Here is a 15,097-nt window from a genome sequence, read left to right as displayed (position 1 = left end):
ACCAAGCGCCCACTTGTGAAATGGAAAGGGGGCTAGATAGTCTCATGGTCCTCGGATGAAGAGGCTGGAAGGGAACTCAGGCTTCAGCCCCACCTGGCCTGGGCGGAGAGCAGGGGCAAGTACAATAGGGAGGGCATGCGATCAGAGCCAGGTGACCCCAGGATGTTCATGGCGGCCAAGAGATCCTGGGAAGTCACTAAACTTTTGAGCCTTGTGTTCCCCACCTTTGCAAAAACACTGAGGTGTTTAATGTTGGAAAGGGCACTTTCATTCCATCACCTGACCAATATTTACCAAGTCCTTTCTGATGTGCAGGACACGATCCCAGAAACAGTTGATACAAAATGAACTCTTTGGAACCCCAAGGACTGTAGCCCACCAGGCTCCTCTGTCCATGGGATTCACCAGGCAAGAATACTGGAGTCAGTTGCCCTTTCCTTCTCCAGGGTGTCTTCCCAACCCAGGGATCAAACCCGTGTCTCTTATGTTTCTTGCATTGGCAGGCAGGTTCTTTGCCACTTGTGCCAACTGGGAAGCCCAATTCAAGTGACTTGTTGCTAAACATTTTGCCAGTTTCCCTGCTTCCTTCTTTGAACAGGGACAAAACCAGGCATTCCTGCCATCTAGGGCTGACTGTCCCATAGTTAGTGGAATAATTTTTGATCAGACAGTACACTGAAGAGATAGGAGCAACAGTAGGGCATCGGAGACTCTAACCTAAGAAACGGGGCCCTGAGTCAGCCACTGTGCCCAGACTACACGTGACAGAAGCTATAGGAGGAAGACATAGCCAGTCCAAGATGAGAGCTTGGTGAGCTAGAAATCAGTGCAGAATGCACTCCCCCTCTTTACCCAGGGTGAAAAAGCATTCCCCACATGGATAGTGCTGATTTTAGCATCTCAGGAGACTGGAATGAGAGGACGGGCCCCAGCCACAGTTTCTGGCTGTACCCATGTTCACGGGTTAGTCCCACACATGCGTCAGCCACTTCCTGCTGCTGGAAGAATGTGCTGAGGGAGGTGAAAGACAGGACAGCACCACTGCCCACTGGGTCACCAGGACAGGTGGGAGTTCAAAGGGAATCCCAGCTGCTTTTCTGCGAGTTCACCCGGCCCCATCCCCATCAAGCAGAGGGTGAACAATTCAGAGATTTAGCTAAACCTCTGTGTCCCAGATGGACTCCTCTGACAGCACTCTGAGGGAAGGGAAGTTGATGGTGTTGAAAACAGGCTTTGAGGGAAGGCCCTGGCCTTCATCGGTGCGTGGAACTAACCAAACATTTCAGACCTACAGGCCTAGGTTCCCGGACCAGCTTCCCACTTAAAAGTTTCGTGACTTTGAGTGCCTCCTGTCTCCTCCCTAGGTATTTACCCACCTGTAAAATGTGGATAAGACTTGCCTATGAAAATAAGGGCTTCCCAGGTGGCGCTAGTGGTAAAGAATCTGCCTGCCAATGCAGGAGACACAAGAGATGCGGGTTCAGTCCCTGGGTGGGGAAGATCCCCTGGAGAAGGAAATGGCAACTCACTCCAGTATTCTTGCCTGGAGAATCCCATGGACAGAGGAGGCTGGTGGGCTACAGTCCATGGGGTCGCAAAGTGTTGGATACAATGGAGCACAGCACTGCTTTGCTGGCACTCCCATGAGAATAAGTCATGGGAAGACTGCCTCCTAACCTGTTCCTTTGGCCTGGGTTTCTAGTTCCTTTTTCATACAGCCCCATGCAGAGCCTCACCCAGTTCTTCTAACCACCCTAGAGTAGGAGGGCCAAGTTCTATTCTTCCCATTTTACAGGTAAGAAAACAGACATCTAAAAAGACTGGCTTGCTTGGCAACTTGGTGGAAAAGCTGAGTGGTATCCATCTAAAATAAAACCTCCATAGAGTGTGGAGAAAAAGGAACCCTCCTACACCCTCGGTGGGAATGTAAATTGGTGAAACCACCATGGAGAACAGTATGGAGGTTCCTTAAAAAACTAAACATAGAGTTACCACGTGATCCTGCACTCCCACTCCTGGGCATATATCCAGAGAAAACTATAATTTGAAAAGATATGCACCCCATGTTCCCCAATGTTCATAGCAGAGCTATTTACAACACCCAAGACACAGAAGCAACCTAAATGTTATCAACAGATGAATGGATAAAGAAGATATACACACAAGGGAATATTGCTTGGCTATTAAAAAAAAAAAGAGTGAAATAAGGCCATTTGCAGCAACGTGGATGGACCTAGGGATTATCATATCAAGCAAGAAAGACAAATATCATATCACTTATATATGGAAGCTTAAAAAATGATACAAATGAACTTATGTATAAAACAGACATAGACTCATAGGCTTAGAAAGAAACTTACAGTTACCACAGGGGATAGAGAGGAGGTGGGGGTAAATTAGGTGCTTGGGACTAACATATACACACTACTATATATAAAATAGGTAAACAGCAAGGTTTATAGTATAAGCCTGTATGCGGGACTATACTCAACACTCTAAAATAACCTAAATGGAAAAGAATCTGAAAGATAATAGACATATACATATAACTGAATCACCTTGCTATACACTTGAAACTAACACATTAGAAATGAACTATACTTCAATTACTTTAAATAAGATAAAACTTCATGGTTCCCAAAGAGCTTTCAAATGCATCATCCCATTGAGTCCTTTGCACAAGGGGCCCCAAGTTTGGGGGCTGAAGCTAAAACCTAGGACTGGCCTGTCTGAGCTTCTATTAGCTGGCCAGTACAGCTCCTGGGAAGAAATCTCTACCCGTTTAAGCAAAGCCTGTGTCTGGCAAGAAGAACAGACAAGACTGGGTCCCTACAGCCTCTGACTCCCTGGAGAAGTCTGAAGAGGAACATCAAACCACCTCCCAGGGCAAGCAGAACCATCTCTCAGGTTGCAATGATACCTGGAATTCCTCTCCCAAAGAAGGGGTCCCAGTGTGTCCCACCCCTGCAGCGACCCTGGGTGGTATGACCTGGTGGGTCATCCCAAAGTGTCCTCTCCCCAAGCAGCTGGGTGTGCTGCCCCTGGAGTTCCATCAGATGGACTCAGCGAGCAAAAGGGAGAGAAAATGAAGACATCCAGACAAACAAAATGGGGGGTCGGGGCAGAACACTGACCCTTTAGTAGCACTGTGAGAGCAAAAACTGAAAATGGAAAACTCTCAAATGTGACCTTTTCAGCTGTTGGATAAAGAATGTGAGTTGCTTAGCAGCACAACTGATTCATGTCTGTATGTTACCTTTCAGCTCCTTATTGCTACCCTTTCCCATTCAGGGTCACAAAACCATCTTTTCTCAGCTCTGGTTACGACTGTCTACATCCATACCATCTTGAGGCCAAGTCAAATGCCTTGGGAAGACTCTCTTACCAGGATCTGTGCAATTCTTGGCTGCCTCAGTCCCATTCACTGGTGCCATCAGCCTTCTATTTCTCCATGTGTCTGGGAGAACATATTTGCTCACAGAAGCTGTTCTGTGCCCTGGATTGGAAAATAAGTCACAAACACCATGAGATCAACATGGCACCTACATTCTCACAATGGCCTTACAGCATATATCTAGCTCTGTCAGCAACAGCCCTGTTTGACTATTTAAAGCTATCTGCAGGGATGATACAGTGACTGGAAGCACAGGATCACCTGCTCACCTACAGTAATCTGTTTCCTAGATCTAGTTCATTGTTTCCAGTCCCAGATAGGTCAGCATGTGCTCTGACCTTGGCCAAGATTGCTTTGGTCTCAGCCCCTCACAAGTGCAATACAGGGTTTAGACAGGCGACCGTTAAGTTCTTGGCCAGTAAACATGCTCAGGTATCCCGGTCCTGAAAGATAGTCAGCAAACAGGTGGAGAAAGGTGATGGGGTCTGTCCTGGGACTTTGCACCCTCGAATGTGCATACAAATCACCCGGGAACCTTGTTACAATGCACATTCTGATTCAGTAGGTCTGAGCCAGGACCTGGACTTCTACACTAACAAGCTCCCAGGTGACACTGATTCTGATGGTCCAAGGGCCATACTGAGTAACAAGGAAGATCACTGGAGTGGATGCTGATGACCAAGCGCAGTTGAACTTCTAAAGGCCTTCCTGATCCAGCAAATAAAAAATAATTCTCACTTTAAGACCTTTAAAGTATTCCTTTACCTCTCCTGAGGTGCACACTGCTTCAGCTGGGTAATAATACCTCTTCTATAAAGCTGACATCTAAGAGCCTCTAGGTATTTTGTTATTTCTAGTGTGTAGTTGAGGGAGAAAACACATCAACTTGCCCAATTGCAAAGCACCAGGTACTATGGTGTTCAAATAACCTTTCTGGATTTCTTTTGGAAAGGGCAAGTTTTGTTTAATCTTTCATCCTCAAATCACGAAGTTTGAGTTTTGAAAGGCTGTATAAAGTTTAATGAAGCGCCACCTGATTTTTATCAATCACTATGAGCCTCTCTAAATTGTCCCTAACTACTCAAGAAGGTACCATCTGCTTTATTCCCCATATCCTGATTGTTAAATCACAGCATTTCTTTCGTTTTCTTAAATGTTTGAAAATACACACATACATACATATGCACATATATGTATAACCGAATCACTTTGCTGTACACCTGAAACTAACACATTATCAATCAACTATACTTCAATTGAAAAGTTGAAATAAAGTTGCCAGAGAACATTAAAAATCAAAATAGAATATTAAAAACAACACTAAAAGGTCCCCAGCACCCATATAATGGGAACGTTAGCCACTCTGAATGTCTTTTGAAGGTTCCACCTGGGCTCACATGCCCTACCCCATCCCTAACATTTTTTGTAAGTTTCTTTTTCTCTCCATCTTAAATTTGCATATCCTAAGCAACTCCCAAATTTCCTTGTCTCTTCTCGGTTGGAAGGCGTGTGGATAGTGGTTCCAGGCACCAACAGTCTAATTCCGCGGGGATTAAGAGGAGTTGAAAAGTGATTTTGAAACACAGCGGCAACCTCCCCAGGGGACAGACTGCCCCACCATTTTCAGGGTTTGGGGAGGACGCGTCAGGACACCCCGGGCGCCCCTTCGGCAGGGGCGGGGGCGAGAGCTGAGACTCAAAACCTGGGTTTTCGAGGGACGCGGAGAACAATCTTCCGTGCTCTGCAAAACTGGAAGGTGGTCCATTCAGTCTCGTCCGCCCCAAGCCAAGAGAATCCATACATGGACCTTGCCGCTGCGCTCCCCACACTCCCTGGGCACCCCCAGGGACAGAACTCTGACGCCGAGGGGCCAGTGGTTCATGCTTTCGTCTTAGTAACACAGACCTGCAGCCGCGTTCTGAGCCCCCAGCGGCCACGCGCAGCTCAGGGGAACAGGCACCAGCGCTCGGAGCGTAGCCATCAGCCCTCCTGGGTGCGCTCTACCTGCCTGATGGGGAGGGGACTGGATGAACCCTTGGAGCTAACCTGGCTGGGAAAAGAGGGAACACCTCCCAGAACTGTTCCGCGGTTTTCCAGCCCAAACCCCCCAACTCCCCGGGCAGGCCCGCACCATTACCTACCCCAGCTGCCAAAGAGGCCAGACGCACAGCACACCAGGGCCAAAATCGCGCACACAAAGCCAACTTGCTGCGGCAGCATCTCTCGCCTCCTGCGAACTTTGCGCGGCCCAGGGGGCCCGCGGAGCGCCATCCCGCAGCGCCTGGATGCCGTCTCTGACAGAGGATGGGGAGCCCCAGCGGCCGGAGTGCTATCTGGGGCCGAGCGGCGTGGACTGGAGCGGGCGACTCGAGGCTCAGAGGCCAGGGGCTCCAGGCCAAAGGTTCATGGTCAGCGGGCGAGCTCGGCAGGGAAGCAGAGAGAGGAGGTGGGGGGGGGCGCGGCGCAGCCGGAGCTCAGAGTCCCGCGCGCGGTGTGCGCGCTCCGCGCACCATGGCTCGGCGGCAAGGAGGCGACGCCGGCACGGTGGCGCTGGCGGCCCTGGATCGCAGGGCTGGCGCAGTCCCGGCGTTGGTGCCGCTACCTGCCCGCTCAGCCTCGGCGCCCTCGCCCGGCCGCAGCCCTGGGAGCAGTGCCCCGGGGCGCCCGCGGGAGCACTCAGTGAGCCCCCGCGCGCCGCGCCGCCGCTCCCACTCGTAGCATCCTCCCGCTCCAAGTTTGGCGGCGGTCGCCGGCCAGCGATGCTCCCCTGCTTCCCGGCGAGCGGAGCCTGGCCGGCCCAGTGCGTTCAAGTGGGGAGGCAGACTGGACGCGCGGGACCTTTGCGACCCTCGCCGCGAGCCGCCTAGACGTCGGCCCTCCGGGGGCGAGCTCTCCCCGGGAACTTTGTCTCCGGCTACCGGCGCCTGCGTCTGTGAGGCCGCGGCGCCTCCCGCCTGCAGCTCTCGCCTCCCTTCTCCTCCCCTCCCGCCCCTCCTCCCCAACACGTGTACTCCTCCCCTAGGGCGCACTCGCCGGTGCGCTCCTCCCTTCCCCGGCGAGGCTCAGCTACTGACCCACACAGTCGCCCTCCTTCTCCCTTTTTCTCTCCCCCTGCCCCAACGGAGCCGAAACTAGCCCTTCTCTAACCCTGCGGGGCTGCTGCAGAGAGGAACAGGTTATGGCACCGCAGGGACTCTGGAAACGAGGGTTTCCGTAGAACGATCGCTCTAGTCCGGGCTCTGCACGACCCCCGAGGCGACCCGAGGCCCCTACACCCCCGCGGGGCGGGAGATGCAGGAGAAGATTAATTGCTCGAGCTGAGATAACAAACACGCTTGCACCAAGCCAACAAGCGCCCGCGCCCGCGGGGACCAGCTCCTGCAGGGCTCTCGGGGCGGGCGGGGGAGCCGGCGGCGGGGGCGCAACGCTGACCTGCAAAACGCAGGAGACCCGTTGGAGAGAAACCCGAGAGTTCTGCCGCCCCGCCGCGGAGAGTTGAGCTTTTGATGTTCTGGAGCCGTACCGTTTCACGGGGCTTTCTGGGCTTGGTTTTGTTTTTCCTCCTTCTCTCTGATCGGCCCTCTAGCGTAAACCGCTTCAAAAATGGGGCAGGAGGCAGAATTTCAGAAGAGCAGCCGCTGAGTTGTTATCCAGGTGCAAGCAGGTGGTGGGGACCTTGAGCCAGAGGGCCTCAGCCCCTGGGAATGACTTCTTTCCCTGGCCATTGAGCACCTAGTTAGAGTGTGCTAGGGGTTAAGTCCATGTAAAATCCTTTTTGGAACAAGGCCAGGTCTGTTTAATTAAATAAATACACACCCACCGAGTGCAGGATCAGTGCCAAGTGCCAGTCAGAGAACAAAACAACCAAAATATGTGTACTATCCAGTTCCTGCTTTCAAGGAACCCCAAATCAAAGGGGAGCCAGACCCTTAGATAAGTGCCGGTTTAACAGAGTCAGTTACAAAAGTCACTGTTTTTGCAGGATGTGTGTTATTTTATTTATCATTACTCAAAATGTGGTCCACAGCAGCATAAGCATTGCCTGGGAGGTTGCAAGAAATTCAGGCTCTAGAGTTCCAGCGCAGACCTACTGAGAATGTGAATTTTTAACCAAACCCCCTAAGAGGATTGTGTGTACACTCAAGTGTCAGAAGCGTGACCCTTTCAAATCTGTCCCACTGATTCTAGTGGGACACCATCTGCACAGTTCCTCTCAGACTAAGCATTGCTTGTGTTGGCCTGGCACAGTGACACAAGTGAGAGGTACCTGGAGGGCCAGGGGAGGGAGAAGTTTCACTAATTATTTTCCATAGTCCCTTTTCAGTACCCACGGATACTGAAGGCATGAACACAAGACTAATTGCAGTGGAAACCCCTAGAGTAAATGAGATGGAAACAGCCGGGTAGGCCTTGTATAGAACAGCTCAGGGTTCTGTTTTGTCTGTAGAGCAGTCTTACCATTGAGGACCTCTCTCTATATGAGTGACCTCTACCAAGCATCCCTGCCAGTGACCAAAAAAACCCACTTTTCATATGTTTGAAGAATTTTCTTAATGACCAGGCTGTACAAAGATTGCTATTTAGCAATAGCAAATAAAAAAAAACCATAAAACAGTGTTAAATGTGGCATTTGGAAAGCTAGCAAAGAGCTGATGACATCCTATTTTTGCCAAAGGAAAAAGAGTTAAAGTGATAATATGCTTTCATCCCATCCGCAAGACAGCATTCAGATCACATTGGTTAAGGCAACTCTCAATGGTACCCCACTCCAGTACTCTTGCCTGAAGAATCCACAGACGGAGGAGCCTGGTAGGCTGCAGTCCATGGGGTCGCTAAGAGTCAGACATGACTGAGCGACTTCACTTTCACTTTTTACTTTCATGCATTGGAGAAGGAAATGGCAACCCACTCCAGTGTTCTTGCCTGGAGGATCCCAGGGACAGGGGAGCCTGGTGGGCTGCCGTCTATGGGGTCACACAGAGTCGGACAAGACTGAAGCGACTTAGCAGAATGAACAAAATGGCATATTATATGTGCACCTCAGTATTTATTGCAGCACATTTATAATACAATAGCCAAGTCATGGAAGCCACCTAAATGCCCATTGACAAATGAGTGTGTAAAGAAGATGTGGTATATTTGTACAATGGAATATTACTTAGCCATCAAAAAGAATGAAATGTCATTTGCAGCAACATGGATGGGCCTACAGATTACTAAGTGAAATAAGCCAAAGACAAATATTATATATCATTTATTGTAGAATCTAAAAAATAATACTAGTGATCTTATTCACTTGTATTAGAAAATAGAATTAGACCTGAAGACATAGAAAATAAAATTATGGTTGCCAAAGGAGAAAGTGTTGAGGGGGCATGGGGAGGACAAATTAGGAGTTTGGGATAAACATATACACACTACTGTGTGTAAGATAGATAACCAATAAGGACCTACTGCATAGCACGGGAAGATATACTCAATATATTGTAACAACCCATAAGGGAAAAGAATCTGAAAACACACACACAGATATATACACAAAATTGAATCATTTTTCTGTACAGCTGAAACTAATACAGCATTGTAAATCAACTATGTTTCAATTAAAAAAAAAAACTTATTGAAGCTTTAAAAATGGAATCTTTTTACTAGGATACCCAGGTGGTTCAGTGGTAAAGAGTCCACCCGCCAATGCAGGAGACTTGGGTTCAATCCCTGGGTTGGGAAGATCCCCTAAAGCAGAAAATGGCAACTCACTCCAGTATTCTTGTCTGGAAAATCCCATGGACAGAGGAGGCTGGCGGACTATAGTCTACAGAGTGGCAAAGAGTTGGATATGACTTAGACACTGAGCATGCAATATTCTCTTAAAACTGTTGGGCATGGAGCTTATGTAGGGCTGGCGAAAATAGACATTTCTGAATAGAAAACAGGCCAAAGGAGTCATCAGGTGTCCGTCTTTAAACATTTAACCTGCTCTTTAATAGACTGTTTCTTTGACATCTTTCACCTGCTCTCAGTTAATAGAACCCTTGGAATAATTTCATATGCACAAACGGATTCTTTTTATTTGACAGTTTAAAAAGCAATTCGTTTGAAACTGTACTTTTTGCTTCATTTAAATAGTGCCCATTACCAAATAGTCTTTGTTGCAGTTCTAATGACTCACCTTGCAGAAGAGAGAATTGGGTCTTATGTTCTTTTCAATTCAAAGCATCCAGGAGCATTCTCTAAGCAGGGCCATGGAGACAGATGGAAAGTGCATTTCTGAGTTTGTCTTCGTTAGCCTAGTTCTGGCTTCAATGACGTTGGATTCCGAGTATTCTCTTTGCAATAGTGTTTTCTGTCATATGACAGAGTAGGAGACCGTCCACGTGACCAGTTTTCACCATTTTGATAGGAAGGCTCAGTAGGTGGAGATAAGTAAAAATTTTTTTTTCTTAAAAATTCATTCCTATGATATGAAGAGCCTCACCATTTAATTCTTCTTCATTTTTTCAAGTTTACCAGAATGACTTTCTCTATGAATTGTAACTCCTCCTGCTCTGTTTTCCAGATGGCAGTATCAGTTGGCAACACCTAGGACAGCAGTTTTCATGCTTCAGAATCCAACTGCTGAGCCCCACCCCAGGGTTTCAGCTTCAGTAAGTCATGTATGGATGTGAGAGTTGGACTATAAAGAAAGCTGAGCACCGAAGAATTGATGCTTTTGAACTGTGATGTTGGAGAAGACTCGGCTTGGACTGCAAGGAGAGCCAACCAGTCCATCCTAAAGGAAATCTATCCTGAATACACTGGAAGGACTGATCCTGAAGCTGAAACTCCATGGGGTAGCAAAGAGTCAGCATAACTGAGCCACTGAACTGAACTGAAGTCTGGGGTGGGGCTCGAGAATTAGTATTTCTAACAAGTTCCCAGGTGAAGCTGATGCAGCTAGTCCAGAAACCGTATTTTGAGAGCCACTGGGCTAGGTTATGCCCTGATAACCATAACATATGGTAAAACAACAAAAGTTTGCTTCAGGGTAGCAGAATATTTGACCCCAAAACACGCCACTTTGGCATAAGGATTATTTTGAGCTGAAGCTAAATAAGAAGAAGCAAATACAAGAAAAGCTTCCTCTACTTGCCTTTCCCCTATTTGCCTAAACGTAGGAAATAAATCTGTAAAGATGTCCCCACTCCTTTCTACCAGGAAGGACGGAAGTTAATCACTGGAACAACTCTAGATTCTTATCAACCCAGGGACAGCACCAGAGGAATCTAGCTACAAACTTTGCTAAAATTCACCCTTATCCACCACTGATCTCCCCGTATATTTTTGTTGCTACTGTTGTTTAGTCACTAAGTCGTGTCCAGCTCTTTGTGAGCCCATGGACTATAAGCCACCAGGCTCCTCTGTCCATGGGATTTCCCAGGCAAGAATCCTGGAGTGGGTTGCCATTTCCTGCTCCAGGAGATTGTCCCAACCCAGGGATCAAACCTGCATCTCCTGCATTGGCAGGCAGATTCTTTACCACTGAGCCTCCAGGGAAGCCCTTACATTTGCCTTCCCACAATTTGCTACCCTAGAAACACAAAGTCTTTTTCCTTTGTCTTCTTACTTCTCTGAAAATGTACCTTTTATAACTTTTTATTTTATATTGGAGTACAGCTGATTAACGATGTTGTGAGAGTTTTAAGTGGACGGCAAAGGGTCTCAGCCGTACATATACATGTATCCATTCTTCCCCAAACTCTCCTCCCCTCCAGGTTGCCGCATAACACTGGGCAGAGTTCCCTGTGCTATACAGTAGGACCTTGTTAAGTTATCCATGTAAAACATAGCAGTGTGTACATCCCTGACTATCCCTTCCCCCTATTCTTTCCCCCAGCAATATAAATCTGTTTCTGTTTCATAAATATGCTCATTTGTATCATCTCCTTTTAGATTCCACATTTAAAGGAAGTCATATTTTTCCTTCTCTGACTTACTTCACTCAGCATGACATTCTCCAGGTCCAACCATGTTGCTGCAGATGGCATTCTTTCATTCTTTTTCATGGCTGAGTCATATTCTATTGTATATATGAAATTACTTTAATTTATATTCCATTGTATATATGAAATGTACATTAAAATGTTATGTAAGCCCAAATTCTTACCACCCCTTTGAATTACTCATTACTAGGTAATCCATGTGTATGCATGATGCCCATGTTAATAAACTCATTTGTTTTCCTCTTGTTAGTCTGTCTTTTGTTGGTCTGATTTACAAGGGTCCAGCCAATGAACCTAAGATAGGTGGATGGAAAATAGTTTTTACCCCCTACGTTTCTTGTCTGTAAAGAGGTGTGTGTCTTGAGGGCAGTTACTTGGGTTCTTGGGAGCAGCCACATTTTCAAAGACTGCTGTTTGTCATGCCAGAGGGTAGAAAGCCCTCTAGAGGATCTTCAGCTGGCAGTCGACGACTCTGGGCTCTGCACACCACTACTCACCACTCATTGTCTAAAGCTAGTCACATGGCCCCAGCATCGTGGGAGGGACCAGAAGTGCCCTTCCTCCCCTGCCAGGCTGAGCTCTGCACTCTGCAGTGGGCAACCCCCATGACAGCCATACCAGGGCAAACCTCAATCCGCCTCCTTGCTTTCTGGAACCTTTCTTGCCTGCCCCTTCCCTCTCCCTGATAGAGTTGATCCAGCTTGTTCCAAAGCCCCTGGAGTGCATCGCCAGTATAGCACTTCCATCACGTGGTTTTGTGAAATGGATGAGAATATCTGTCTCCTCCTGGCCAGTGAGGACTTCAAGGACCTGCCGTCTTATCCACAGCTCTGAACACAGTGCCCAGCACATTAGGTGCTTAATAAACGAAGTATTTATGGAATGAATAAATGAACATGGCTTGGTTACAATGTGAAAAAGATAAAGAATGCTTGCCTCTGTTACGTGGAGCCCGCTCTCACCATCACTGCAATGCCACCCCAAGTTCCCATTCATCTTTACTGTCAAGGCCACCAGTGACCTGTGGATACATCTCAACACAATTGGACACTCTGAATATACCCTTCTTACAATAGTCACATCCTTAACGTAAGATCTTAACAGTGTGTGCTTATAGTTTTTCTCTTCCTTCTCCAACCAGCTCTTCCCTTGGTCCTCTGTGCCTCTGTCCTAGGCTCTCTTTTCTTCCCTTTGTATACCCCTCTTCCCAGAAAAGCTCATCAATTCTCCAGCTGATGTTACTCACTCTCTGCTACTGACTCATGTGTCTATATCTGGAGTCTTTTCAGGAATTCTGAGCCCTGTGTCAGGAATCTGGGGCTCATTCTTGTCTTGTCTTCCCGCCTCTTCCCCACTGCCATCCAGTCTGTTGTCACTTAGGCCTCAGGTTTGTCCCCTTCTTGTCATCCCATATCAGCTCTGGCTCCATTCCTCACCTGCACCCCCAAGCAGCCTTCTTAACCAGTCTTTACATCACATTCTTTCCTCCATCCAGCAGCTATTCTTGTTGTTCAGTCGCTAAATCATGTCTGACTGTGACCCCATGGACTATAGCACGCCAGGCTCCTCTGTCCTTTTGTATCTCCCAGAGTTTGCTCAAATTCATGTCTATTGAGTCAGCGATGCTATCTAACCATCTCATCCTCTACCACCCCCTTCTCCTTTTGCCTTCAATCTTTCCTAGCATCCGGATCTTTTCCAGTGAATTGACTCTTCCTATCGTGTGGCCAAAGTATCGGAGCTTCAACTTTAACATTATCCCTTCCAATGAATATTCAGGGTTGGTTTCCTTTAGGAATGACTGGTTTGATCTCCTTGTAGTCCAGGGGACTCTCAAGAGTCTTATCCAGCACCACAATTCAAATACATCAATTCTTTAGTGTTCAGCCTTCTTTGTGGTCCAACTCTCATATCCGCACATGACTACTGGAAATGACTACCCAGTAGCTAGGGTAAAGGAAAAATCCAGTTATGTCCTTTCCTCCCACAGAATCCTCAGAGATACCCTGCTGCTTTCAAGCTAGACCTCCAGCTCCTGAACTAAACAGATAAGATACTGCTTGATCTAATCAGTACTTTCAACATTGGCTGCATTCAATTCTTCTGGGTTGTTTTTAACCACCTGGGGGTGGGAGCTGGGCAATGGTATTTCATACAAGCTGCAGACAAGATTGTTTTACCCAACCTGCTCCAGAACCTCCTGGCGCCTCCAGTTCAATATTTCATTATTCCTTTACTTTCACTCCAGGCTCCAGCTGTTCAAACCTATTTCAGGCTCTTTCTTGCTCTTCAAAGTTGACCCTTGTTTAATTTTCCATGACCATGCCTTGCCACCTCCAAAGCTCACGTTTTCTGGTGGTATGGACTGAATGTTTGTGTCCCTACAAAATTCACATGTTGAAATCTATTGTCAAATTTGATGTGTTAGGAGGTATTAGGAGGTGGGGCCCTTAGGAGGTGATTAGGTCTTAAAGGTGGGGCCTTCATGGATGGGATTAGTGCCCTTATAATAGCACCCCTGGAGAAGGAAATGGCAACACACTCCAATATTCTTGCCTGGAGAATTCCATGGACAGAGGAGCCTGGCAGGATACAAGTCCATGGGGTTGCAAAGAGTCAGACATGACTGAGTGACTAACACACACACACACACACACACACACACACACACACAGACAATAGCACCCCAGGAACTCCCTCTCCCCTTGCAGGAACACAGCAAGAAGATACCCATCTATGAATCAAAAGTGGGTCTCATCAGTTCCTGAATCTGCTGGCACCATGATGTTGGACTTTCCTGCCTTCAGAACTCTGAGAAATAACTTTCTGTTGTTTACGCTTGCTATGTGTACTTCTGTTAAAGCAGCCTGGACTAAGGCACCTGGCTAACTCTTTCTGTTGCTTCCAATCTTAAAGGATACATCATTTCCTCCCAGGACCACTGAAGGCTGAGTTAAGAGCATTCTCTTCTATGTTTTTCTGTCAAAGAATTCATCACGCTGTATTGTGATAAGCCATTTCCTTGTGTACAGTTTCCAGCAGACTCCAAGCTCTGCGAGGACAGGAACCACATCTTGCCTGCACATTCACTGGACTTGGTAGATGCTCAGCAAATACAGATGGAAGGAAGAGACAATGTTCCACATTCAGCAAATATGATTTGACCTGTTTCTCCCATTGGCAACTGCCATATGTGGTGTTTTCACCATCTTGTGTCCTTTGACCCCCATAATATCCCTGGGGAACAGGCATAGCCAGAATCAGCAATAAGCTGTGGAAAATTCTGCAAGAGATAGGCAGACCAGACCACCTGGCCTGCCTCTTGAGAAACCTTTATGCAGGTCAGGAAGCAACAGTTAGAACTGGACATGGAACAACAGATTGGTTCCAAATAGGGAAAGGAGTATGTCAAGGTTGTATATTGTCATCCTGCTTATTCAACTTATATGCAGAGTACATCATGAGAAATGCTGGGCTGGATGAAGCACAAGCTGGAATCAAGATTGCCGAGAGAAATATCAACAACCTCAGATACGCAGACGACACCACCCTTATGGCAGAAAGTGAAGAGGAACTAAAAAGCCTCTTGATGAAAGTGAAAGAGGAGAATGAAAATGTTGACTTAAAGCTCAACATTCAGAAAACGAAGATCGTGGCATCTGGCCCCATCACTTCATGGGAAATAGATGGGGAAACAGTGGAAACAGTGTCAGACTTTATTTTT

At 47.3% G+C, this 15,097-nt stretch overlaps 1 protein-coding gene across 2 annotated transcripts in view; it reads right to left on the bottom strand.

Moving 5' to 3' along the window:
• Window positions 1-5,665, bottom strand: part of SLC24A4 (solute carrier family 24 member 4) — a 186,982-nt gene extending 181,317 nt beyond the window's left edge. For both annotated transcript variants that reach the window (XM_069558914.1, XM_069558915.1), the window contains exons 1-2: window positions 5,536-5,665; window positions 3,386-3,496 (exon numbers count right to left, since the gene is read on the bottom strand). In XM_069558914.1, the coding sequence (XP_069415015.1) occupies window positions 3,386-3,496; window positions 5,536-5,665 (241 nt within the window). The remainder of the gene's footprint in view (window positions 1-3,385; window positions 3,497-5,535) is intronic.
• Window positions 5,666-15,097: the final 9,432 nt, after the last annotated feature.

Source organism: Ovis canadensis, chromosome 18 (assembly GCF_042477335.2).
Source record: "Ovis canadensis isolate MfBH-ARS-UI-01 breed Bighorn chromosome 18, ARS-UI_OviCan_v2, whole genome shotgun sequence".
Taxonomy (NCBI): domain Eukaryota; kingdom Metazoa; phylum Chordata; class Mammalia; order Artiodactyla; family Bovidae; genus Ovis; species Ovis canadensis.
This window is presented reverse-complemented; position numbering and strand designations above follow the sequence as displayed.